At 42.4% G+C, this 20271-nt stretch overlaps 1 protein-coding gene across 2 annotated transcripts in view; it reads left to right on the forward strand.

Annotated features, from left to right (window-relative positions):
- LOC126183216 (toll-like receptor 7) overlaps window positions 1–20271 on the forward strand; it is a 183752-nt gene that overhangs the window by 79620 nt on the left and 83861 nt on the right. The window contains exon 1 of one of the 2 annotated variants that reach the window (XM_049924997.1): window positions 6772–6796. The exons of the other annotated variant lie outside the window; for it this stretch is intronic. Coding sequence (XP_049780954.1) covers window positions 6794–6796 — 3 coding nt within the window. The 5' untranslated portion in view covers window positions 6772–6793. Of the gene's footprint in view, window positions 1–6771; window positions 6797–20271 lie in introns of those variants that run through there. 2 annotated transcript variants of the gene reach the window in all.

Below are 20271 nucleotides of genomic sequence, written 5' to 3' on the forward strand. Positions count from 1 at the left end.
TCAAATGTGCGTAATATCTTACAAGTGGTTGCAGTTTTGGGTAGGCTCGTATTATAGACACAAAATGTTTCATTAAATTATACTTTAGTAGTACGGTTATCACGGTAAGTTTTAATACACTTGTACAAGAAAAGTGTATATTTTTACAGCGCTTCTCGTTGATTTCTTTTGTATAACAGAAAAACGTATGAGAGAAACTCATCATTAACTACATATTTTCTCACAGTAAATAAAACAATCAGATAATGCTAAGGCAGTTATTAGTTTTCACGTCTGTAGAAAGCTACTGTTTCACAGATAAAGTGTTCTCAATCCAAGTTTAAAGTCCGTATTTGTCCACAAGGAATTTTCTTGATGGCTGTTCGATATGGAGCGAGATAGGTAAACGTTTGACGGCACAAGAATAAGTGTGGTAGGGATTGCTTTCCAGCCAAGTTCCTGAATAGGTTCTTCATTCAAATCAGTAGAGTGCAGACAGTCGTTCTCGTCCAGCAGCAAAACTTGATACAGTTTCCTTAATCGATTTCATTATATGGCGAACACAAGACCTCTTAGTTATTGGCAACAGGTGCCAACATTTTTCGTCTCGCACTCATTACAACGCTCAAAAGACGTTTCGCATAACTATGCCTCATTCATTAAGTCTCCGCAAGAGCAGTTCTAGACTCACAAATAGAAAATGACGAGTTATAAGTATACTTACAACACACGAAAAAAAATCTCCATGAACTTATGCACCAGTCTACAATTTTCAGTAAAATTTTGTTTGCGTGGTGGATTACATTCTTGAATATTCTTCATGTCACGTGCTGCATGAACACTGATCACGACACTGTTGCCTACGCAGTTATATCAGCTGAAACGCAGCTTTCGAAGTAAAGATTATTTCGGATTTGTGTCACGTTTGTCCCTGGACCACCAATGCATACAGAACCACAGCAGCTCCAATGGATGAGCGTACAGTCTAGTAAGCGCCGGATGGTACATATGGAGAGGCAATCTGTTTAAAGCCCCATGCCACACGGCACTTGTACACCGTCAAGAAAGAACACTTGGACTATGGAATATACAAGCACTGTATTATTCATTAACAGGACGTTAAACATAATTGAACATTGTCTCCCAATGAGCAAATTATATACTTGCCTCGAACCAGAAGATAAACAAATCCCAGTAAAATGTGAGCCGTATAAAAACAATTATGGCTTACGTGAGGAGATATTACCTCAACTCAGTTATACTGTAGCTATGCTAACGAGTGTGTGTAATATCAACACTACAGAGATATACAGTTTACAACTTTTAAACTCATATTGATTTATTCATTTAATGTACAGACATGGTTTTGGTGTCACTCTAAAGCAAAATACATCATGTTTATTGCCATATACCTACACAAATTGGTTACGTGGCACGCATCCCATCTGAAGTCTATTTCTTGCCAAACTCTCTGCAGAATGTCAATTGCGATGTGGATTCTACCTCTTATGGAGAGTCTTTCAAAGGTGAAACAAACAAGGTACCCTTGATGATTCCCCAAAAGAAAAAGTCAATAGGTGTCAGGCCCAGTGAACCTGGGGGGTATACAAATGGCGCACTTCGACCAATTTACTTTCATGGAAAGCACACATTTTGAAAATCCCAGATGTCTTACCAGACAGTCAAAACCGGATATATATTCGTTCAAGACGACACCAAAACTAAACCTGTAAGTCGTATGAACAATTTTGTACGAATTTTCAAAGTTATAAAGTCCCTTTTGATACACTCTATATGTCGCATTCACACAGGGTGATTCTCGGAATCCCATTATCAACAGGCATCGCACAAATAATTGGACTAATATCTGGCAAAACATCAGTAACTCGATAATTTCAACAAAGATTTGCTCAATCTGGTACGATACAAAAATCGACGTCACACCAATGGCAATAAAACTACACAAAATAAAACTAAGAACCACGCTGAATTATACAATCAACCAAATGATGGACAGTTTAGAGCATTTACTCTCATGCAGGGATCAAACAGACACATGGAAATGGACCCGAAAAGTCCGGCAGTAATAAAGAGAACAGCAGAAGATACGATTACTATAAATCCCATACTGCGACCGAACTGGAAACGGTTTCCCAAATCCAATAACAACAGCTAACCTGGATGTTGGGGCACGGCGTTAACTGCTTGATAAATAATGTACATATTTCTAAGAATACAAATTATGTATCAGAGAACAACACCAAAGACTTATTTCAGGAAAAATGTACAAAAAATGGTCTCGAACTTTCCTAACAATCATTCCGTCTCACCTCGAAACCCCATGAACGATGTTAAGCATTTCGTCCCCCAAGTACACTTACAGAAGACAAATAACTCCAAAATAATGGATCGATAAGATTCAAATAAGAACACAAATGTTACTTTGCCAGTCAAGTAGTCGTCTTTTATTTATATGATCTTTCTGAGCAACATCACAGAAGAAAATTTCTGTTGATCCCTACTTATATGTCGCATGCACCGAGGAAGAAGACTACATTCACTAGCACACAAAGAAAATATGCTTAAAGAACGTCTCGTTATTGCTGACAAAAAAGGGAATTTCAGTCGGACTCAGTAAATAATTTCATTTTAGTGCAAGAAGTATATCATTATTTTATTTTTATAAGAGGATATTGTCTTTAGTTTGGAACCAGAAATACAATACGCAAAGATAATGGCAACAAAGCCAGACCGAGAAGGCGAGATATAGTAAGCGAATGGAAAAAGGAAAAGGAAACTGGAAATGAATTCTTCATATAGAAATTTCCGCATCCTACCGTTCGTGCAGATGGCCATTATGTGAGTTTATTTCAGTGATTACAAAATCAAGTCGAAAGTACGCGCTGTGCCGGCCGTTGTGGGCGAGCGGTTCTAGGCTCTCCAGTCCGGAACCGCGCTGCTGCTACGGTCCCACGTTCGAATCCTGCCGCGGGCATGAATGTGTGTGATGTCCTTAGGTTAGTTACGTTTAAGTAGTTGTAAGTCTAGGGGACTGATGACCTCAGAAGTTAAGTCCTATAGTGCTCAGAGCCATTTAGGCATAACAGAGACAGAGATGGCGGCAAGTAGAATCTCTGTCATCAGTAAGCTTCTTTATACCAGAAATTCTATTTTTTAATACACCAATTATCATGTGAAGTCACAGGACACTTATTTCTTACCGTATTTTAACTGGAGATTTTGAAAATATTGTTGTTGGACTGGGATTCCGACTCAGATCTCCGCTTTTGCGGGATTTGATGCCTTTGGGACAATACAGTTCCATCATTTAACTGTTTCCCCAAGACTCAAAACTACTGAAACTCTCCACGAAAGCCAGTTGTCTGGTTTTGAGTCCTAGTCCGACACAAAATTTTCATCATATTATTTAAAGCTGTAGCATATGAATACCACCGTAAATGTGCGTTGTCAACAATAACGATTGCTGCCGGTTTCGACTGTCAGTCAGATACACAAGTTTTCATCATACCATTTGAGGTTCAAACACGCCACTCCTTGCTACTGGTGAAAAAGAATTCGGTATTTAATGTCGCGTCGGCTGTAGTCATTAGCGATCGTATGTGAGTGTTTGACTCCAAATCTTCACGTTATTTCTAGTTAAAACACACATCTTGCTGTTGGTGGAACCAACTGATATTTAACATTTGTCTGTGGCTAGAAAACCACGGCGATATACGCCGGTTTCGAAGTCCGGCAAGGTAAAACATTTTCGTCTCGTACTTTTAGTATCATCTCGTTACTGGTGAAAACTTTCGAAATCTAACATCTAATTGTGCTTAGTGAACAACCGATCAGGTGCTGTGTTCGAATTCTCGTCAGACACAAAACTTTACGCCACATTATTTCAAGTTTGTGACTGAAACCATGTTTAAGATCTCATGTGGTTAGTTATCAGGAAGAATAGTTGTTGGATAGTAGTCCCTGGTCCTGGTCGAGTACAAAATGTTCGTCATGTAATTTCAAGTTGAAACTTGATTTTCGAAATGTTATTTATTGTAATAAATTTCGATTTATTTACGTTCAATGATGTGTCAACTCTAATAATGTGGTTCCTGATATTTTCATTGTCGTGGTATTAATTTGCATCTCGACTGACTACCATACAGGACAAAGTTCTGTAGTTGTCTCTTGTAACGAACACTTTGTATATTCAAACTACTGTACCGTAAGGAGAGTAGAGGAGCTGGAAGACAGATTCGTTGTGTGGGTTGCATACAAATCTGATTGGACGCAATTCAGGTCGTTCGGATATTTTTGAGCACGATATAAGAGATGATGAAAAAGTTACCGCTCGAAGGCCACACTAATTCCTTGCTTACATGTCGGTGCTTATACATTGGTATCGGAGTCGCTCTGGGTTGCTTATAAGCTGCTGCGACGCCCACAAACGGAACCTTTCTAATCACCCCTTATAGTTCATCATCAGCAAACCAATCACAATGCACAATAATCACAAAGTAACAATTGGAAAACTGCAGAGCACTAGCGTGAAGAGAGTGTGGAAGCGCTGTCTGTCCTAGTGCTTCTTTCTTTTCACGCTAGTTCACAGGCTAAGTACTGATAATATGCCGTGTTCGCATCGACCATCTCTTCATAGTTGTGCTCTGCGAATGGAGGTGATATTTTAATTTTAACTGCTGGTGACGCCTTTGGCACGATTGTTCTATGCATCTCCACTGCAGGATGTGATTTTATTGTGCTTTTGCTTCTGACAAAGGCATATTTAGATACACCGAAGCCGTGGTCAAGGAGTTCAATAAATCTTTGCCCTGCAACTGTTTGGCTGTTATCATTTACCGTGAAAATTAAGAGTAAGTATTATTAAAAACCCGTTTCAGGTTAAGAACAATGTCAGATATAAGCTATTGGTTACTAATACAAATTTTCATTTTCAAGAGAAGGAAAATCGTTAAGACATTAAAGAAATCCAGTCCATTTTCAAATATCACGTGTTCCATGTAGAAAACCTTCTTTCTTTTCAAGGTACAAGATGATGCACGACCGACAAAATATGGCTTCACCATCCACACGTAATGTAACTAGTTTTAAAAATACAGAATTTCACTCACTATAAAATTGTGCAACTGAAGAATTAACAATGTCTGCCAAACAGCTTTAATATCTTATACAGCATTTGAATATGTACAACTCGTGATTTTTATAAATGCCACACATGACACAACCTCATGTCTCAAAACAATCAAATCGGTGAAAAATGCCAGAAACTGCTTATGGCGATTTCTAGTTCTCATTCCTTCATGTGAATCTAAAATAAGCTACTAGATTGAAACACTGGCTAGGAAGCATCGAGTACAGGTAAACTGTTCTCCAGGTACAACTGTCTTCCCTACATTACTCATGGAATATACGAGATGTGTTAAAAAGATAACGGTATTTTTTTAAAGAATTTTATTTATTCATCTACATCGACGTTTCCCCTTCAAAATAGCCTCCAATTCGTGTTACACACTTAAGGCAACGATATTTTCAATTCCCGTATTCTCCTGGAACTCGATTTTTGGGAGAGCTTTCGGCAATTACAGGTATGCGTTCTTAATCTCAACCCTGCTTATAAAACGACGACCCTTTAAGATTTACTTTACTTTTGGGAACAAAAAAAGTCACAAGGGGTATGTCTGGCGAATATTGAGCCTAGGACACCATTAAGTATCGTCTTAGGCCAAAAAATTCACGAACAAGGAACGATGTGTGTGTGTGGGGGGGGGGGGGTTGGGAGGGGAGGGGGTACGTTATCGCTCTGCAAAATCTATGAATTTATTGGCCACAAATCCAGGTCTTTTTTCTGGATTGCTTCACGAAAACGGCTTTGAACGTATAAGTAGTAGTCTTTGCCGATCATTCGACCTTGTGGTGGAAACTCATCATGCACATTCCCGTTAAAATCGAAGGATCCGTTGTACATAACTTTCATATTTGACCACACTTGTTGAGGGGCTTTTTTTCGGTCTTGGTGATCCAAAATACTCCCACAGCGACGTTTGAGCCATATCGGGTAACCGATGCTTCCTCGCCTATTATGATATGTTTTTGACTTCATTTCTTTCATCTTTTCCACGATTTCTTCCGTTGATGATGTGCTGAGAAGTCAACGGCGCTTGTCGTCCTCAGCGTCTTCGTGGCAATCTTCGAATGTTCCCGTTGCTTTTTGAACACATCTCGTACATAGAAACAGAAATTAACAGGAAACCACATAAAGCTCTTCCTTATATTAAAAGTTCAAAATGTTGAGTTGTAAAGCTACGAAACCATACGCGATAAGTGAACAACAGCTAATCCACAATCAATTCGACAGTAAGTTATCGAATGTGTCAATTCTAACGGAGGGTATGTTGAACATTCTATATAACAAGGCTCATGTGGTATGCTAGTACATTACGTTTCTGTGTTTCCCAAGATTAATGTAGTTTAAAGAGTCGGTAAAAATGAAATATAACGCCTAAGTAAGTCCCATAATCGTGTAATACATTTCCTTATTTTTATTTTATTCGTATTTGGAGTGCGCTGCTACTTCACACTTTGTACTGAATTAATGAGTATCGCTCCAGTTGCTAAAAAGCTCTTTATTTTACTCCTCGACTGGTTTCGGATTTATATTGAAGCCAGTTTTTCTAGTAGAATATGAAAGTTTTGCTGTGGCGAAGGAACACTGATTCACCAAAGCACAATACTCAGATTCACTAATTAATTACTATTTTCTTCTTCTACGTGAGAGGACTACGTCCTGAAAAGCCTGATGGTATGTTTTGTCCCACACTGCATACTGAATTACTCCCTTCTCCCCTCTCCCTCCCCAAGCAGTAACTGACAACGCCCTCAGGATAGCCGCTGCAACACAGCCGAAGCATCGGCTGTTTTAGTATTTTAGCATTTTACGTGGTGGCGTCGCAGTACACCAACAACGATTTTATTGAAAGGTACAACGGCCGCGGAAACCTACTTATTTACATCTGAATCAATCAAAGTGCTAAATATTTTTCATATAGTACGGAAGGTTAATAACTTGTTTCGAAAATTCCATTAATGATGCCTGAAAAGAAGGGGTTCGTAAGGCAGCCAGGAGAAAAATGTTGAAATTCTGATTTCAGAGTGGAAATTGCCGGAGTATTCTGAAAACTAGCACAACGTTTTGACTATGCGAAGTTCCTTCTAGCGTCGTCCAGAAATAAGTTAGTCGTTCGTTGTTTTACATTTTTTGTGGGTTCCACACCTCAGTCGGTAAAAAAGGAACCCTTGTAGTATCACTTTAGTGCCCATCTGCATGTCCGTCTGTTAAGGCTCTTTTTACTCAGGAACGGGTAGAGCTATCAAGCTGAAATTTATGAAAGTATTAAGCTGTACGGTCCATTGGCGGAGTAAAAAACGTATGCTTCTAAGTTAATGGAATCAAAAGATACGGCCATTTGTGTCACGTATTTTGATACTCGCAAACTCACTCATCAGATACTGTAGATGTCTATATACATAATTAAGTTTCTACAGAAACTTCAGGGCTCGAGCTTGCTTCAAATGGTCCGGTCTTTTAATATTCACAATGCCAGAGTACAGCTTTGAATTTGGAACATCAGTGAATATGCGGAACAAACCGTGGTAGTAGATACTAGCTAGAAATGTTCCTTCTGATCATAATTTATATCAGTTCATTTGTTTTCTCGAAAAGAGTTAACACTTCTGAATCTCTGTGAGATTGAAAACCTCTCCTGTTGTCGGACACGCCTGTCTCCCCTGCTGGCCGCAGCATCCATTAAAAAACTAGTTCGGCCGGCTATCGACTCTGTCGTGTATGTCAAGGCCTCCGTGCACCACATAACGGTCTGCAGAGCCGGCCACTAGCGGGAAACGACAGTCCTCGGATTACTCCGCCCGCACTTCAAGGAGACCCGGCGGTCTCCGTAAAGGAACAAAACAGCGCCACGCTTCGCTGTGTAACAAGCCAAGAACTGCCTGTTTTTCAAGGCGAAGTGACGGTCGTTCGCTGGTTTCTTACTCCGTAATCACTACAGCAGAACTTTACATTTGCGTCGATGTAAATACAAAGTAAGAAATTTCGTCACTTCCTCAACATAATTATTGTTATCATCACCTTTCATATTTATTCCCACCTACAGTTGCATCCTAACGTCTTATTGCTCTTACACACAGAAAATTTTTACTCAGACACACCCTGTTATCGCAATAACTTTTCTGTCGATCCCTTCTAAAAAAAAGACACTGAATGTAACTTCACGCTTTTTTTGAAAACTGGATAAAGCCCACTCATAGCTTTGGTACATCAAACTCATGTCAAAATCGACTATGTACGTGCCAAGTGATCTGTCCCAAAGATAAAAGAGGGAACAACTTCCAAGAAACGTTCAGCAATATTCATTAACGTTGCTTGTGTTCCCCCTGAGTTACCTAGATGAATTTCAGAATTTTGTTTCTTTTTCTAGGAGGCTGTTTCCAATCCCGGCCCACGTCATGGTCAGAAGTATGATCTAGTGCTTTGAAAAATGATAGTTCGCTGTTTCTGGCTGCGAGTAGTTTTTTATGCTCCTAGCCGGAAAGGATTACTTCCTTTATGAGTTTTACCGCTTTTCCTTCGTTGTGCGTGGGCTATACCTTACGTTTATCTGTGCATAAACTGTGATGCGAACGTGTACAGCATCTTTGTGTTGTTGATGACGAACAAAGTGCTGACACAGCTTGCTAACCTTGAGTAGCAAAGCTGAACTTTCCCGCTTGACGGCCAGATACCATTAACAGTTTGGCTTGCCTCATTCTCCCGAGACACTTTGGAGAGATTTGGAATGTAATCCAGAACATAGGGACACAGTCTGACGATCATGAACCGTTCTGAATTGCCCGCTCTCCCTTTGACGGCCAAATTCAGTTTATAAAAGCTTCTTTCGCCAAAAAGACTCGAACCAGCATGTGTTAGAAACCTCGGCAGCTCTATTCTTAAACATGTTGTTATCTTGGGGTCAGTATGACACGGAAAGGAGTTCGTTCTTCCATAACGTTTTAATATCTAAACGCTACCGTTAAAGCTTAATGAATTCTTTTGTCTATACATTCTGCATAGCTGAAGACTCAAATGAAAGAAACAAGATTTTCTCCCCCTAGTTATAGCTAAATTTATTATACCGGTGTTCCTTAGGTATTTACGACCTGGTTGTTGAAAAATTCAGAACACGTGCAAATATCGGTAGTAAAATTTTATTTCCACATGTCTGAGATACACGTATAATTTTTTTTTATAACAAAAGAGGCCTTTACCTGCTTATTGTTTACATGTATTAAGCTACTCAAATCAGTATAGCTCAAATCAATACAGCTACCAGTAATGTTTTATCAACTGTTCGGTGCTGACTAGGTTCATGTGCCTATAGTAGTAATATCTGTGTAGCTATCATGAAGAAGCAAGTTCCTTCTGACAAGCGGTTTGAAGTGAGGAGAATATTAATGAAGAAGAAGTTACGGCAGCATTCATCCTACATCTGAATTGAGAGACACTTCAGACATTAACACCTCACATGGCAGCGTCCTAGCGAGACAAGTGGTTCCATCAAAAGACAAAACTGTCGAGTGAAACTTAGATCCTTTTTCACAAACTAGAAGGTCATCCAGTGTAAACATTATTACGCTGAGTCTTGGTCCAACAAGATATGCTATATCCAGAGTAAGCGATAAAATGATCATATTTCCAAACTCTTATGATCGATAATATTCAGAGCATTATGGTGGAAATGACTAATACTGAGATTCAAAGAGTTTTTGGTAAAACTGGGAAGAATTAGATCAAGCTAAACTTGAAGCCTTTGCTGGTGGAAATGACTAATACTGAGGATAAAAGAGTTAGTGATAACAACTGGGAAGAATTTGATTAAATTACACTTGACAGCTTTACTGGTTTGTTATTACTGGCTGGTGTATATAAATCGTATGGCGACTCAACAAAAAGTCTATGTGTTCCAGAAACACCTAGAGCCATTTTTTTTCTACCGTAAGGCACAGAAATTATTCTGTTGCAACTCACGTGTGTAACACTTCAATTTCAAGTCTGATCGAGGCATCCGATGAGCAAATGACACGTTAGTGGCTGTATGACTTCAGTGGGAAAAGTAGCTGCAAATACTTTCGGAATTACATAATCCTCGCACAAATGTAACAATAGAAATTTAAAATTATAATGCATTTTAATAATTTGTGGATATTATGCTCTTAAATACAAATCAGACAGTATTATCTGAAGGATATTACACATATAGATTTTTTTGAGGAACGGAGAAGCGTTAATTATCTCACCATCACTTCACACTAAAAGAAAAACAAAATAAAAGTTGATTACTACATTATTTTATCCACGATACTTATGATTTTGCACCGCAGATGTTGGGCATAGCATCCGAGAAAATACATAAAACAGCCATTTTCCTTAATTTACACTCCTGGAAATTGAAATAAGAACACCGTGAATTCATTGTCCCAGGAAGGGGAAACTTTATTGACACATTCCTGGGGTCAGATACATCACATGATCACACTGACAGAACGACAGGCACATAGACACAGGCAACAGAGCATGCACAATGTCGGCACTAGTACAGTGTATATCCACCTTTCGCAGCAATGCAGGCTGCTGTTCTCCCATGGAGACGATTGTAGAGATGCTGGATGTAGTCCTGTGGAATGGCTTGCCATGCCATTTCCACCTGTCGGCTCAGTTGGACCAGCGTTCGTGCTGGACGTGCAGACCGCGTGAGACGACGCTTCATCCAGTCCCAAACATGCTCAATGGGGGACAGATCCGGAGATCTTGCTGGCCAGGGTAGTTGACTTACACCTTCTAGAGCACGTTGGGTGGCACGGGATACATGCGGACGTGCATTGTCCTGTTGGAACAGCAAGTTCCCTTGCCGGTCTAGGAATGGTAGAACGATGGGTTCGATGACTGTTTGGATGTACCGTGCACTATTCAGTGTCCCCTCGACGATCACCAGTGGTGTACGGCCAGTGTAGGAGATCGCTCCCCACACCATGATGCCGGGTGTTGGCCCTGTGTGCCTCGGTCGTATGCAGTCCTGATTGTGGCGCTCACCTGCACGGCGCCAAACACGCATACGACCATCATTGGCACCGAGGCAGAAGCGACTCTCATCGCTGAAGACGACACGTCTCCATTCGTCCCTCCATTCACGCCTGTCGCGACACCACTGGAGGCGGGCTGCACGATGTTGGGGCGTGAGCGGAAGACGGCCTAACGGTGTGCGGGACCGTAGCCCAGCTTCATGGAGACGGTTGCGAATGGTCCTCGCCGATACCCCAGGAGCAACAGTGTCCCTAATTTGCTGGGAAGTGGCGGTGCGGTCCCCTACGGCACTGCGTAGGATCCTACGGTCTTGGCGTGCATCCGTGCGTCGCTGCGGTCCGGTCCCAGGTCGACGGGCACGTGCACCTTCCGCCGACCACTGGCGACAACATCGATGTACTGTGGAGACCTCACGCCCCACGTGTTGAGCAATTCGGCGGTACGTCCACCCGGCCTCCCGCATGCCCACTATACGTCCTCGCTCAAAGTCCGTCAACTGCACATACGGTTCACGTCCACGCTGTCGCGGCATGCTACCAGTGTTAAAGACTGCGATGGAGCTCCGTATGCCACGGCAAACTGGCTGACACTGACGGCGGCGGTGCACAAATGCTGCGCAGCTAGCGCCATTCGACGGCCAACACCGCGGTTCCTGGTGTGTCCGCTGTGCCGTGCGTGTGATCATTGCTTGTACAGCCCTCTCGCAGTGTCCGGAGCAAGTATGGTGGGTCTGACACACCGGTGTCAATGTGTTCTTTTTTCCATTTCCAGGAGTGTATTTTGTGAAGTCACGTTCCGGACGTGGAATCATTTTCAGTTAAATTAGAGGTGCATTTGAGAATAAGTGAAAAACCTAAATGAGACTTAGTAAATTAAAGTGCAGAAAGAGAAATGACAGCTACTTTTCTTTAACGTTATATCGATCAACCGCTCCAGTAACAGTACATATGATTTTCCAACGTTGGCACCCCGTGATAGTGCAATTATTCGGCCATGAAGTACAAGTGAAAGTGGTTAAGTGACTCCAGACTGTTTCAAGTCCACATGGACAGGTTTCTGACATATAGTCCACTACTTGCACTTCTGTTATGAGCTTAATATCCGTTTTGCTCCACCTTCTGGGTTTGTCACGGGTTTCCACCAAAAGAACGTCTCATAAATGGAAAACAAATGAATAAATGCTGTCTACAGCGCTGATAAACCCAATGTAATGATGTAACTGTATACAGGCGTTACATCGTAAGCAATTGCTGACAACTGCACAAAAATACAGCCAACACTTCTCACACAAGTTACTGTACGCAGTTTTGTGCTTATTTTTATAAAATATTTTCTTTTCCGTTTATTCGCTTCCTTGGGCAATCATTGAAAAATCTGAATAAATACATTCAACCGACTTTTGGGAAAAATGAGTCAACAGTCGCTCGTCGCATGTGTATTCGTACAAGTACATTACTAGATGGAATCAAAAGAATAACTCATAATGATAGGCCTATAATTTTATCCTTCATTTAAAAACCATTCTGTCGGGATTTAGTTCGTAAACTTTGTCGTGTATCATGGCGTTATTAAGATCAGCTAATATTACGTAACAGAATCAGCCATAAATCGAATACACATTAAACATGTGAGAAACAAAGAAGGTCGCACTGTTGACGTCTGACAGGTGTTAGTGGCGGAAGAGGTTCGTCGTTACTTTGCTCCAATGTGGGATGGTTAATGCAGGACATTTGCGTACTACTCGATAATCAAAAAAATTATATAATATTTTATTTATTGTCGATTTTACATGTAATGCCGTCACTTTACATACTTAACTAGCTTTGATATTCATACAATTTTACAAGGCGGCGTTTAACACAGTGTGATATTTCTTGTGTTACTGTAGTTACTTGTATCCTATAGATGTTTATCTATAAATTTGGCCACAATTCCCTCAGCAGACGGATTTCCAGCTATGCTTAAGGGGGCCTCGACACAAAGTAATATTTCGTTCTTTATATGTTTCTCCACATCCACGGCTAATCTGTCTGCAGTAGACAGATTAGTCTCTACTATAAACTACTATCATTAGCAAATAAAATGTTCTTGGGCCTCCAGCCGTGTTAAGTGGTTAAAATTCCACGAGATTTCGACCAAGTACTTCTTGGCCATTGACAAGTGACCCAAAGCTCATCGCGCTATAACTACGTGACACGTCTGAAAACCTGAAGATGTTTTATTGAATATTACGGACACAAGACTCCGAGTTCTTATATTATTACTACATTATCTACCACAAAATTCTATCACAAAAAACCTTCATTACAAAACAAACCTTCACAACCAAGTTATATCACAGTATACTCTACTAACTACAACATAATCAGCAGAAAATGATACATTTGCTTTCGAAACAAATCAATGTGCGGATCTAATCCATTTCCTCCAGCTCTAGGTTGCCAGGCGTATTTCTTTACTGACAACATGTCAGCGGATGACATTCGTTTATTTATTTAATTTCCTTGTCTCGTGAAGTCACCCTGGACTTTCTTGGATACTGGTACTGCAAGACTAATAAGTACAGTCTATTTATGTTTTTGTCTGACAGTTTCACTTACATTCTGTCTTACGCTGGTGGGTCAAACCATTAAAATCACGGTCCATCGCTAGACTTCATGCTGCCCGATGGAGTTATGGGCACATGACGCGGTAAGGAAAGAATATAAGCGGGAGAGATAGGCGGTGAATCACTAGCCGACACGAACCGCAATGCGGAATTCCACTGACATAAGCGATTTCGACAAAGGGCAGATTGTTATGGCACGATGCCAGAGAACAAGCACCTGTGAAGCTGATCGGCTGTTCGCGTAGCACCGCCGTGAGCATCTGTGGTAACTGGTTGCAGAATGGTAGGCGACAAGGTGTTGGACATGCACGTCTCGGAGACTTGCCCGGTCTATAAAACAGGATAGGCGGCGATCTGTGACAGATCAAACGACAGAATACAGTACTGGTGCAGGCAAAAGTGTTTCGGAGCACACCGCTCAGCGCACATTATTGAACGTGGGGTCCCACAGCGGACGACCATTGTCCCCACGTTCAGCGAATGACATCGGTATTTACGGTTACAGTAGGCACGGGATCATGCACATTAGATCGTGGATCACTGAAGACGTATTCCATGGTCGGATGAATCAAGGGTTTTTTTTTTTTTTTTTACATCAGATCGATGGTCGTGTCGGAACACGCCCCATCCAGCCGAACGACTGCTAGAAACATGTACCACGCCACGGACGCAGCCCAAGAGAGCAATATTATGTTATATGTTACATTCATCTGGGTTTTCATAGGACCGACGGTAGTAATCGAAGTTGTGGACTTCATGAACATTATTGTGGATCATCTGACTCATGTCATGGTTGGTGTCACGGTTACTGGAATAAACAATAGGTATCACGTGTAGATGTGCTGTGATCGGCGATGTTATCACTGACCCTTTCGTCTTCAACTTTTTTCGTTGTCTGCAGTGGTTAGTACAACAAGCGATCGCACAGCAAACCATTATTTTTAATGAAAAACAATTCAAAACATGCTCCTAGAATTTCTCAGTACAATGATAACTATAGCATAACTCTGCATGAATCGTCGATCACCAATAAGAGCTCATACTCCCGTCAACAATCTTGTATTCACTCAAAACCGCAATGACATCTCAATGTTATATGGCAGTGGCCGGAAATGGGCTGGCAATCATTAAAACAAAGGGGTTTTTCGCTGCGGCAGAATCTTCACGTGAAATTTCAATCACCATCTTCCTCTTCCTAATGCGACAATGTTTTCTTGGCGCCCAACTACAGAGGGAGAAATGACCATTGTAATAAAATAAGAGAAATCAGAGTTAGCATGGAAATATTTAAGTGTTCGTTCTTCCCGAGCGTTGATCGAGAGTAGAACGGTAGAGAACCCTCTGTCACGCACTTAATTGTGAATTGCAGAGTAGTCATGTAGATGTAGATGTAGATACTGAGGTGTGGCTGGGTCGGCTGTGACGTCAGCGTCGCAACTTGCTACTGTGCACACATCTGGTGATAACTACCGCGTGTTCTGGTAACTGTGCTTCCGGTTTTCCCTGGCGGCGATGCCAACTTTCAGCAGGATAACTGTCCATACCACAAGGCCAGCGTCGTACTACAGTCGTTTAAGCAGGATAACAGTGAACTCTTGTTGCTGTCTTGGCCACCAGATTCGTCTTATTTGAACACGATGGAACATAACTGGGATGCCACTGGGCGCCAGCTCCAAGACCGCAATTCGCCGGCCCGTAATTTTATGGGAATTGTGTGGCCTGTTCGTCGAAGTTTGATGCCACATACCTCCGAAAACCTACCAACAACGTATCAACACAAGACCCCTGCTGTATTGCGTTCCAAAATGGGACCAACACGCAGTTAGGCAGATGGTCGTAAGTTTTGGCTCATCATTGTATCAATGTCTGCTTTCCCACGCTGTTCACTGGTGCATATACACGAACTCTCAAATTTTACAGTGACCCTCAAGTCCTCTAGTGAAGTATTCTTCAAAAATGTTCAAATGTATGTGAAATCTTATGGTACTTAACTGCTAAGGTCATCAGTCCCTAAGCTTACACAATACTTAACCTAAATTACCGTAAGGACAAACACACATACCCATGCCGAGGGAGGACTCGAACCTCCGCCGGGACCAGCCGCACAGTCCATGACTGCAGCACCCAGACCGCTCGGCTAATCCCGCGCAGCGAAGTATTCTTCGCACGGCGCGATCTCAGTACGCCCTGATGTAGTTATCTGGTATTCCTAGTTGTGTGTGAAACCACACTCGGGCTTTAGAAGGTTTAAGATTAGGCCGAAAAAGTTACACTTATTGATGCATTCAGGGCTATTATGTCGTGATGGTATGAATTTTTTGTTGAAGCACGTTTAGTCCCCTTCTGCTGAGGAAATCTTCAAGGGGGGTTGTAGATTTTTCGAAGGTCTGATGCACACCCTGGCTGCGCGTGCTCTCACGCAGAGGCGCGACTTCACGTGTTTTGAATATTCGAGTGCAATTGGCCGTTGTCTTTTGCTGCCGTCCGCTATTCCTGGCAAGACATGGTGGAAGATCGATACACACTTTCTCAGCACCGAAATTCCTACCTTCCTCCTTCCGATTAAATTACTTTGGTGATTAGTTATCTCTGTAGACTCCCTGTATAGTAGAAATGTATTCGCAATTTCGAATACGATTAGACTTCATCTGCACAGCTTATGGGTGACATGTTAAAATTTGCACCGGATCGGGACTCGAACCCGAATTTGCCGCTTTACGCGAGCCGTTGCCTTAAGCACTTCGATTACCCGATTACGGCTCCCGGACCGACTGAAACCCCCATTTGTCATCGTATATCCACGTCCTACAGTCGCACAGCTGCTGTTAATTCCCGTACAGGGAATTATCGCGGCCTCTCTAGGCTTGTAATACTGTTTTGCAGTGTCTGTGTTTAACCATATGCTATGAAATGTCCTTCAAATCTGCATGCATTTCTGTTGGAACAGACACTGCTACGATCCACGGCAGTTACATTTCTTGTGTTATTATATAGCTGTAGATCGCAGCAGTGTCTGTCCCTTCAGACATGAACACATGTATAAAGGACATTGCATGGCACATCTTAAAACATGCAAAATAGTCTCTGTATAGTCGTTCACAGCATACGCTTGTGGTTGATCTGTCAGTTTCTCCGCTTCTACAGTTTTCCTTGCGTTCATTTAATCGTTTTTCGAACATTCTTTAAGTAGTACCCACGTTTATGCCTCTACAACTACATTATACCCTGTAAATTCCTGATTTTGCAGAGGTTTTCGAGCAACCTTGGACGACTTTAAATGTTCCTGTACCTTCCGGGTGGATCTGTAGACTAAAGCAATACTCCGTTTCTACAAGATCTTTTCTATGCGGTCAATAACGTGTTGTATCGGCGGCAGGAAAGCCTTGGATTTCGGAGACGCCTGTACATCGCTATGACATTTTACCAGCTGTCTTAACGCTCATTTTATCTCGGCGAAGGAATATCCGTTCTTTAGCAACGCACTGGTCAAATACTCCAGTGCCGCGTCGAGCATTTTGTAAGTCGTAACGGACGCTGTATTTGCCGTTCCGCTACTGCGAGCCACCGGGTTTTATTACATTTAGTGCGTGACAAAGAAACGAGCCAAACCTCTCAAGAATTACTTCTTCCCTGTGGAAGAAACAGCAGCAAACAAGGCTCATCTATCCCGACTATAATAACGAATGATATGCATTCTTACTAAAAAAAACAATTTCATGACGAGCGAAAAAAGGAAGATTTGGTTTTAACGTCCCGTCGACAACGAGGTCGTTCGAGACAGAACACATACTGGGACTGTTTCAGTTATGGGGAAGGAAATCTGTCGTGCCCTTTCAAAGAAACCATACCGGTATTTGCCTGGACCTATTATTGGAAATCACGAAAAATCTAAATCTAGATGGTCGAAAGCGAATTTGAATCTTCGTCCTCCGAAATACGAGTCCAGTGCGTTAACTTCCGCGTCACTTCCCTCGCTCAAAAAAATGGTTCAAATGGCTCTGAGCACAATGGCACTTAACTTCTGAGGTCATCAGTCCCCTAGGACTTATAACTATTTAAACCCAACTAACCTAAGGACATCACACACATCCATGCCCGAGGCAGGATTCGAACCTGTGACCGTAGCAGTCACGCGGTTTACTGTAGCGCCTAAAACCGCTCGGCCACTACGGCCGGCTCCCTCGCTCAGCACGAGCGAGAATATCAAATTTCCTTGGTCTAGGCGAATATGATCCAATGTTCCAGAGTCGAGAGTATGCAAACATTTCTTCAGAGTGCCCGAAAGTAAAGGTACTGACCACAGAATATATTTATAGATTTGCCATTTAGTTTCGTTAACTTTATTTCATTCTAGAATACATCTACAGTTGTTTTTCCACATAATCACTAACTATATCCATTGTTTTAATACCATCGTAGGACTTTAACACTCCTGTCCTCTCAATCTATTTACCAACATTTCTTGAATCACACTTTTTTTTGCAATCCTGTTACCACTCAGGTAATGTTTCAGCTGTGGAAATAAATGAAAGAAACTTGGTTAGAGCGCTGTGCCGTTCGATAGATGCGCTCATACGCCATCTCCTGCAACCTCAGTGGACTCCTGTTGTTCCTCAGTACCATGCGCAGCAATCAGACGGGCGTTGGCATCCAGTAAATTAAACTTCACAGCTTTCCTCGTTTTTTGTTTTCACCATGTCGACGTAATTTTTATAATGTCTCACAGTGGAAATTAGCGCTGATATAGTACGTCGGGACAAAATCTCACAATGGAAATTAGCGCTGATACAGTACCTTGGGACAAAATAGGTGGACGTATGGCCTTCATATACTCCAAAGAATGGCTACCATAACCTGATGTTCTGTATACCGATTAGGTTCCTTTCAGATTACGCTGATACAATAGCTCCCTACTTAGCAATCATATATAACCGCTCGCTCACCGATAGATCTGTACCTACAGATTGGAAAATTGCGCAGGTCGCACCAGTGTTTAAGAAGGGTAGTAGGAGTAATCCATCGAGCTACAGACCTATATCATTGACGTCGGTTTGCAGTAGGGTTTTGGAGCATATACTGTATTCAAACATTATAAATCACCTCGAAGGGAACGATCTATTGATACGTAATCAGAATGGTTTCAGAAAACATCGTTCTTGTGCAACGCGGGTAGCTCTTTATTCGCACGAAGTAATGGCCGCTATCGACAGGGGATCTCAAGTTGATTCCGTATTTCTAGGTTTCCGGAAAGCTTTTGACACCGTTCCTCACAAGCGACTTCTAATCAAGCTGCGGGCCTATAGGGTATCGTCTCAGTTGTGCGACTGGATTCGTGATTTCCTGTCAGGAAGGTCGCAGTTCGTAGTAATAGACGGCAAATCGTCGAGTAAAACTGAAGTGATATCAAGTGTTCCCCAGGGAAGCGTCCTGGGACCTCTGCTGTTCCTTATCTATATAAATGACCTGGGTGACAATCTGAGCAGTTCTCTTAGGTTGTTCGCAGATGATGCTGTAATTTACCGTCTACTAAGGTCATCCGAATACCAGTATCAGTTGCAAAACGATTCAGAAAATATTGCTGTATGGTGTGGCAGGTGGCAGTTGAAGCTATATAAGGAAAAGTGTGAGGTGATCCACATGAGTTCCAAAAGAAATCCGTTGGAATTCGATTACTCGATAAATAGTACAGTTCTCAAGGCTGTCAATTCAACTAAGTACCTGGGTGTTAAAATTACGAAGAACTTCTGTCTCAGGCTGATACTGATCTTCGGCCAGACATGGCTGCTTGTCCTGTTCCAGAGGTTGCCCCTCAGTCTACAAGATCCGGGCGGTCGCAGAGGGTGGGCTTACTGGTAGTTGGGAGCTCCGACGTCAGGCGCTCAATGGGTCCCCTTAGGGATATGGCAGCAAGAGAGGGGAAGAAAACCAATGTGCACTCCGTGTGCATACCGGGGGGAGTCATTCCAGATGTGGAAAGGGTCCTTCCGGATGCCATGAAGGGTACAGGGTGCACCCATAGGCAGGTGGTCGCTCATCTCGGCACCAATGATGTGTGTCGCTATGGATCGGAGGAAATCCTCTCTGGCTTCCGGCGGCTATGTGATTTGGTGAAGACTGCCAGTCTCGCTAGCGGGATGAAAGCAGAGCTCACCATCTGCAGCATCGTCGACAGGACTGACTGCGGACCTTTGGTACAGAGCCGAGTGGAGGGTCTGAATCAGAGGCTGAGACGGTTCTGCGACCGTGTGGGCTGCAGATTCCTCGTCTTGCGCCATAGGGTGGTGGGGTTTCGGGTTCCGCTGGATAGGTCAGGAGTCCACTACACGCAGCAAGCGGCTACACGGGTAGCAGGGGTTGTGTGGCGTGGACTGGGCGGTTTTTTAGGTTAGATGGCCTCGGGCAAGTACAGAAAGGGCAGCAGCCTCAAAGGGGGCGGGGCAAAGTCAGGACATGCGGGGGCCAAGCAGCAATCGGTATTGTAATTGTAAACTGTCGAAGCTGCATTGGTAAAGTACCGGAACTTCAAGCGCTGATA

Source organism: Schistocerca cancellata, chromosome 4, assembly GCF_023864275.1.
Source record: "Schistocerca cancellata isolate TAMUIC-IGC-003103 chromosome 4, iqSchCanc2.1, whole genome shotgun sequence".
Taxonomy (NCBI): domain Eukaryota; kingdom Metazoa; phylum Arthropoda; class Insecta; order Orthoptera; family Acrididae; genus Schistocerca; species Schistocerca cancellata.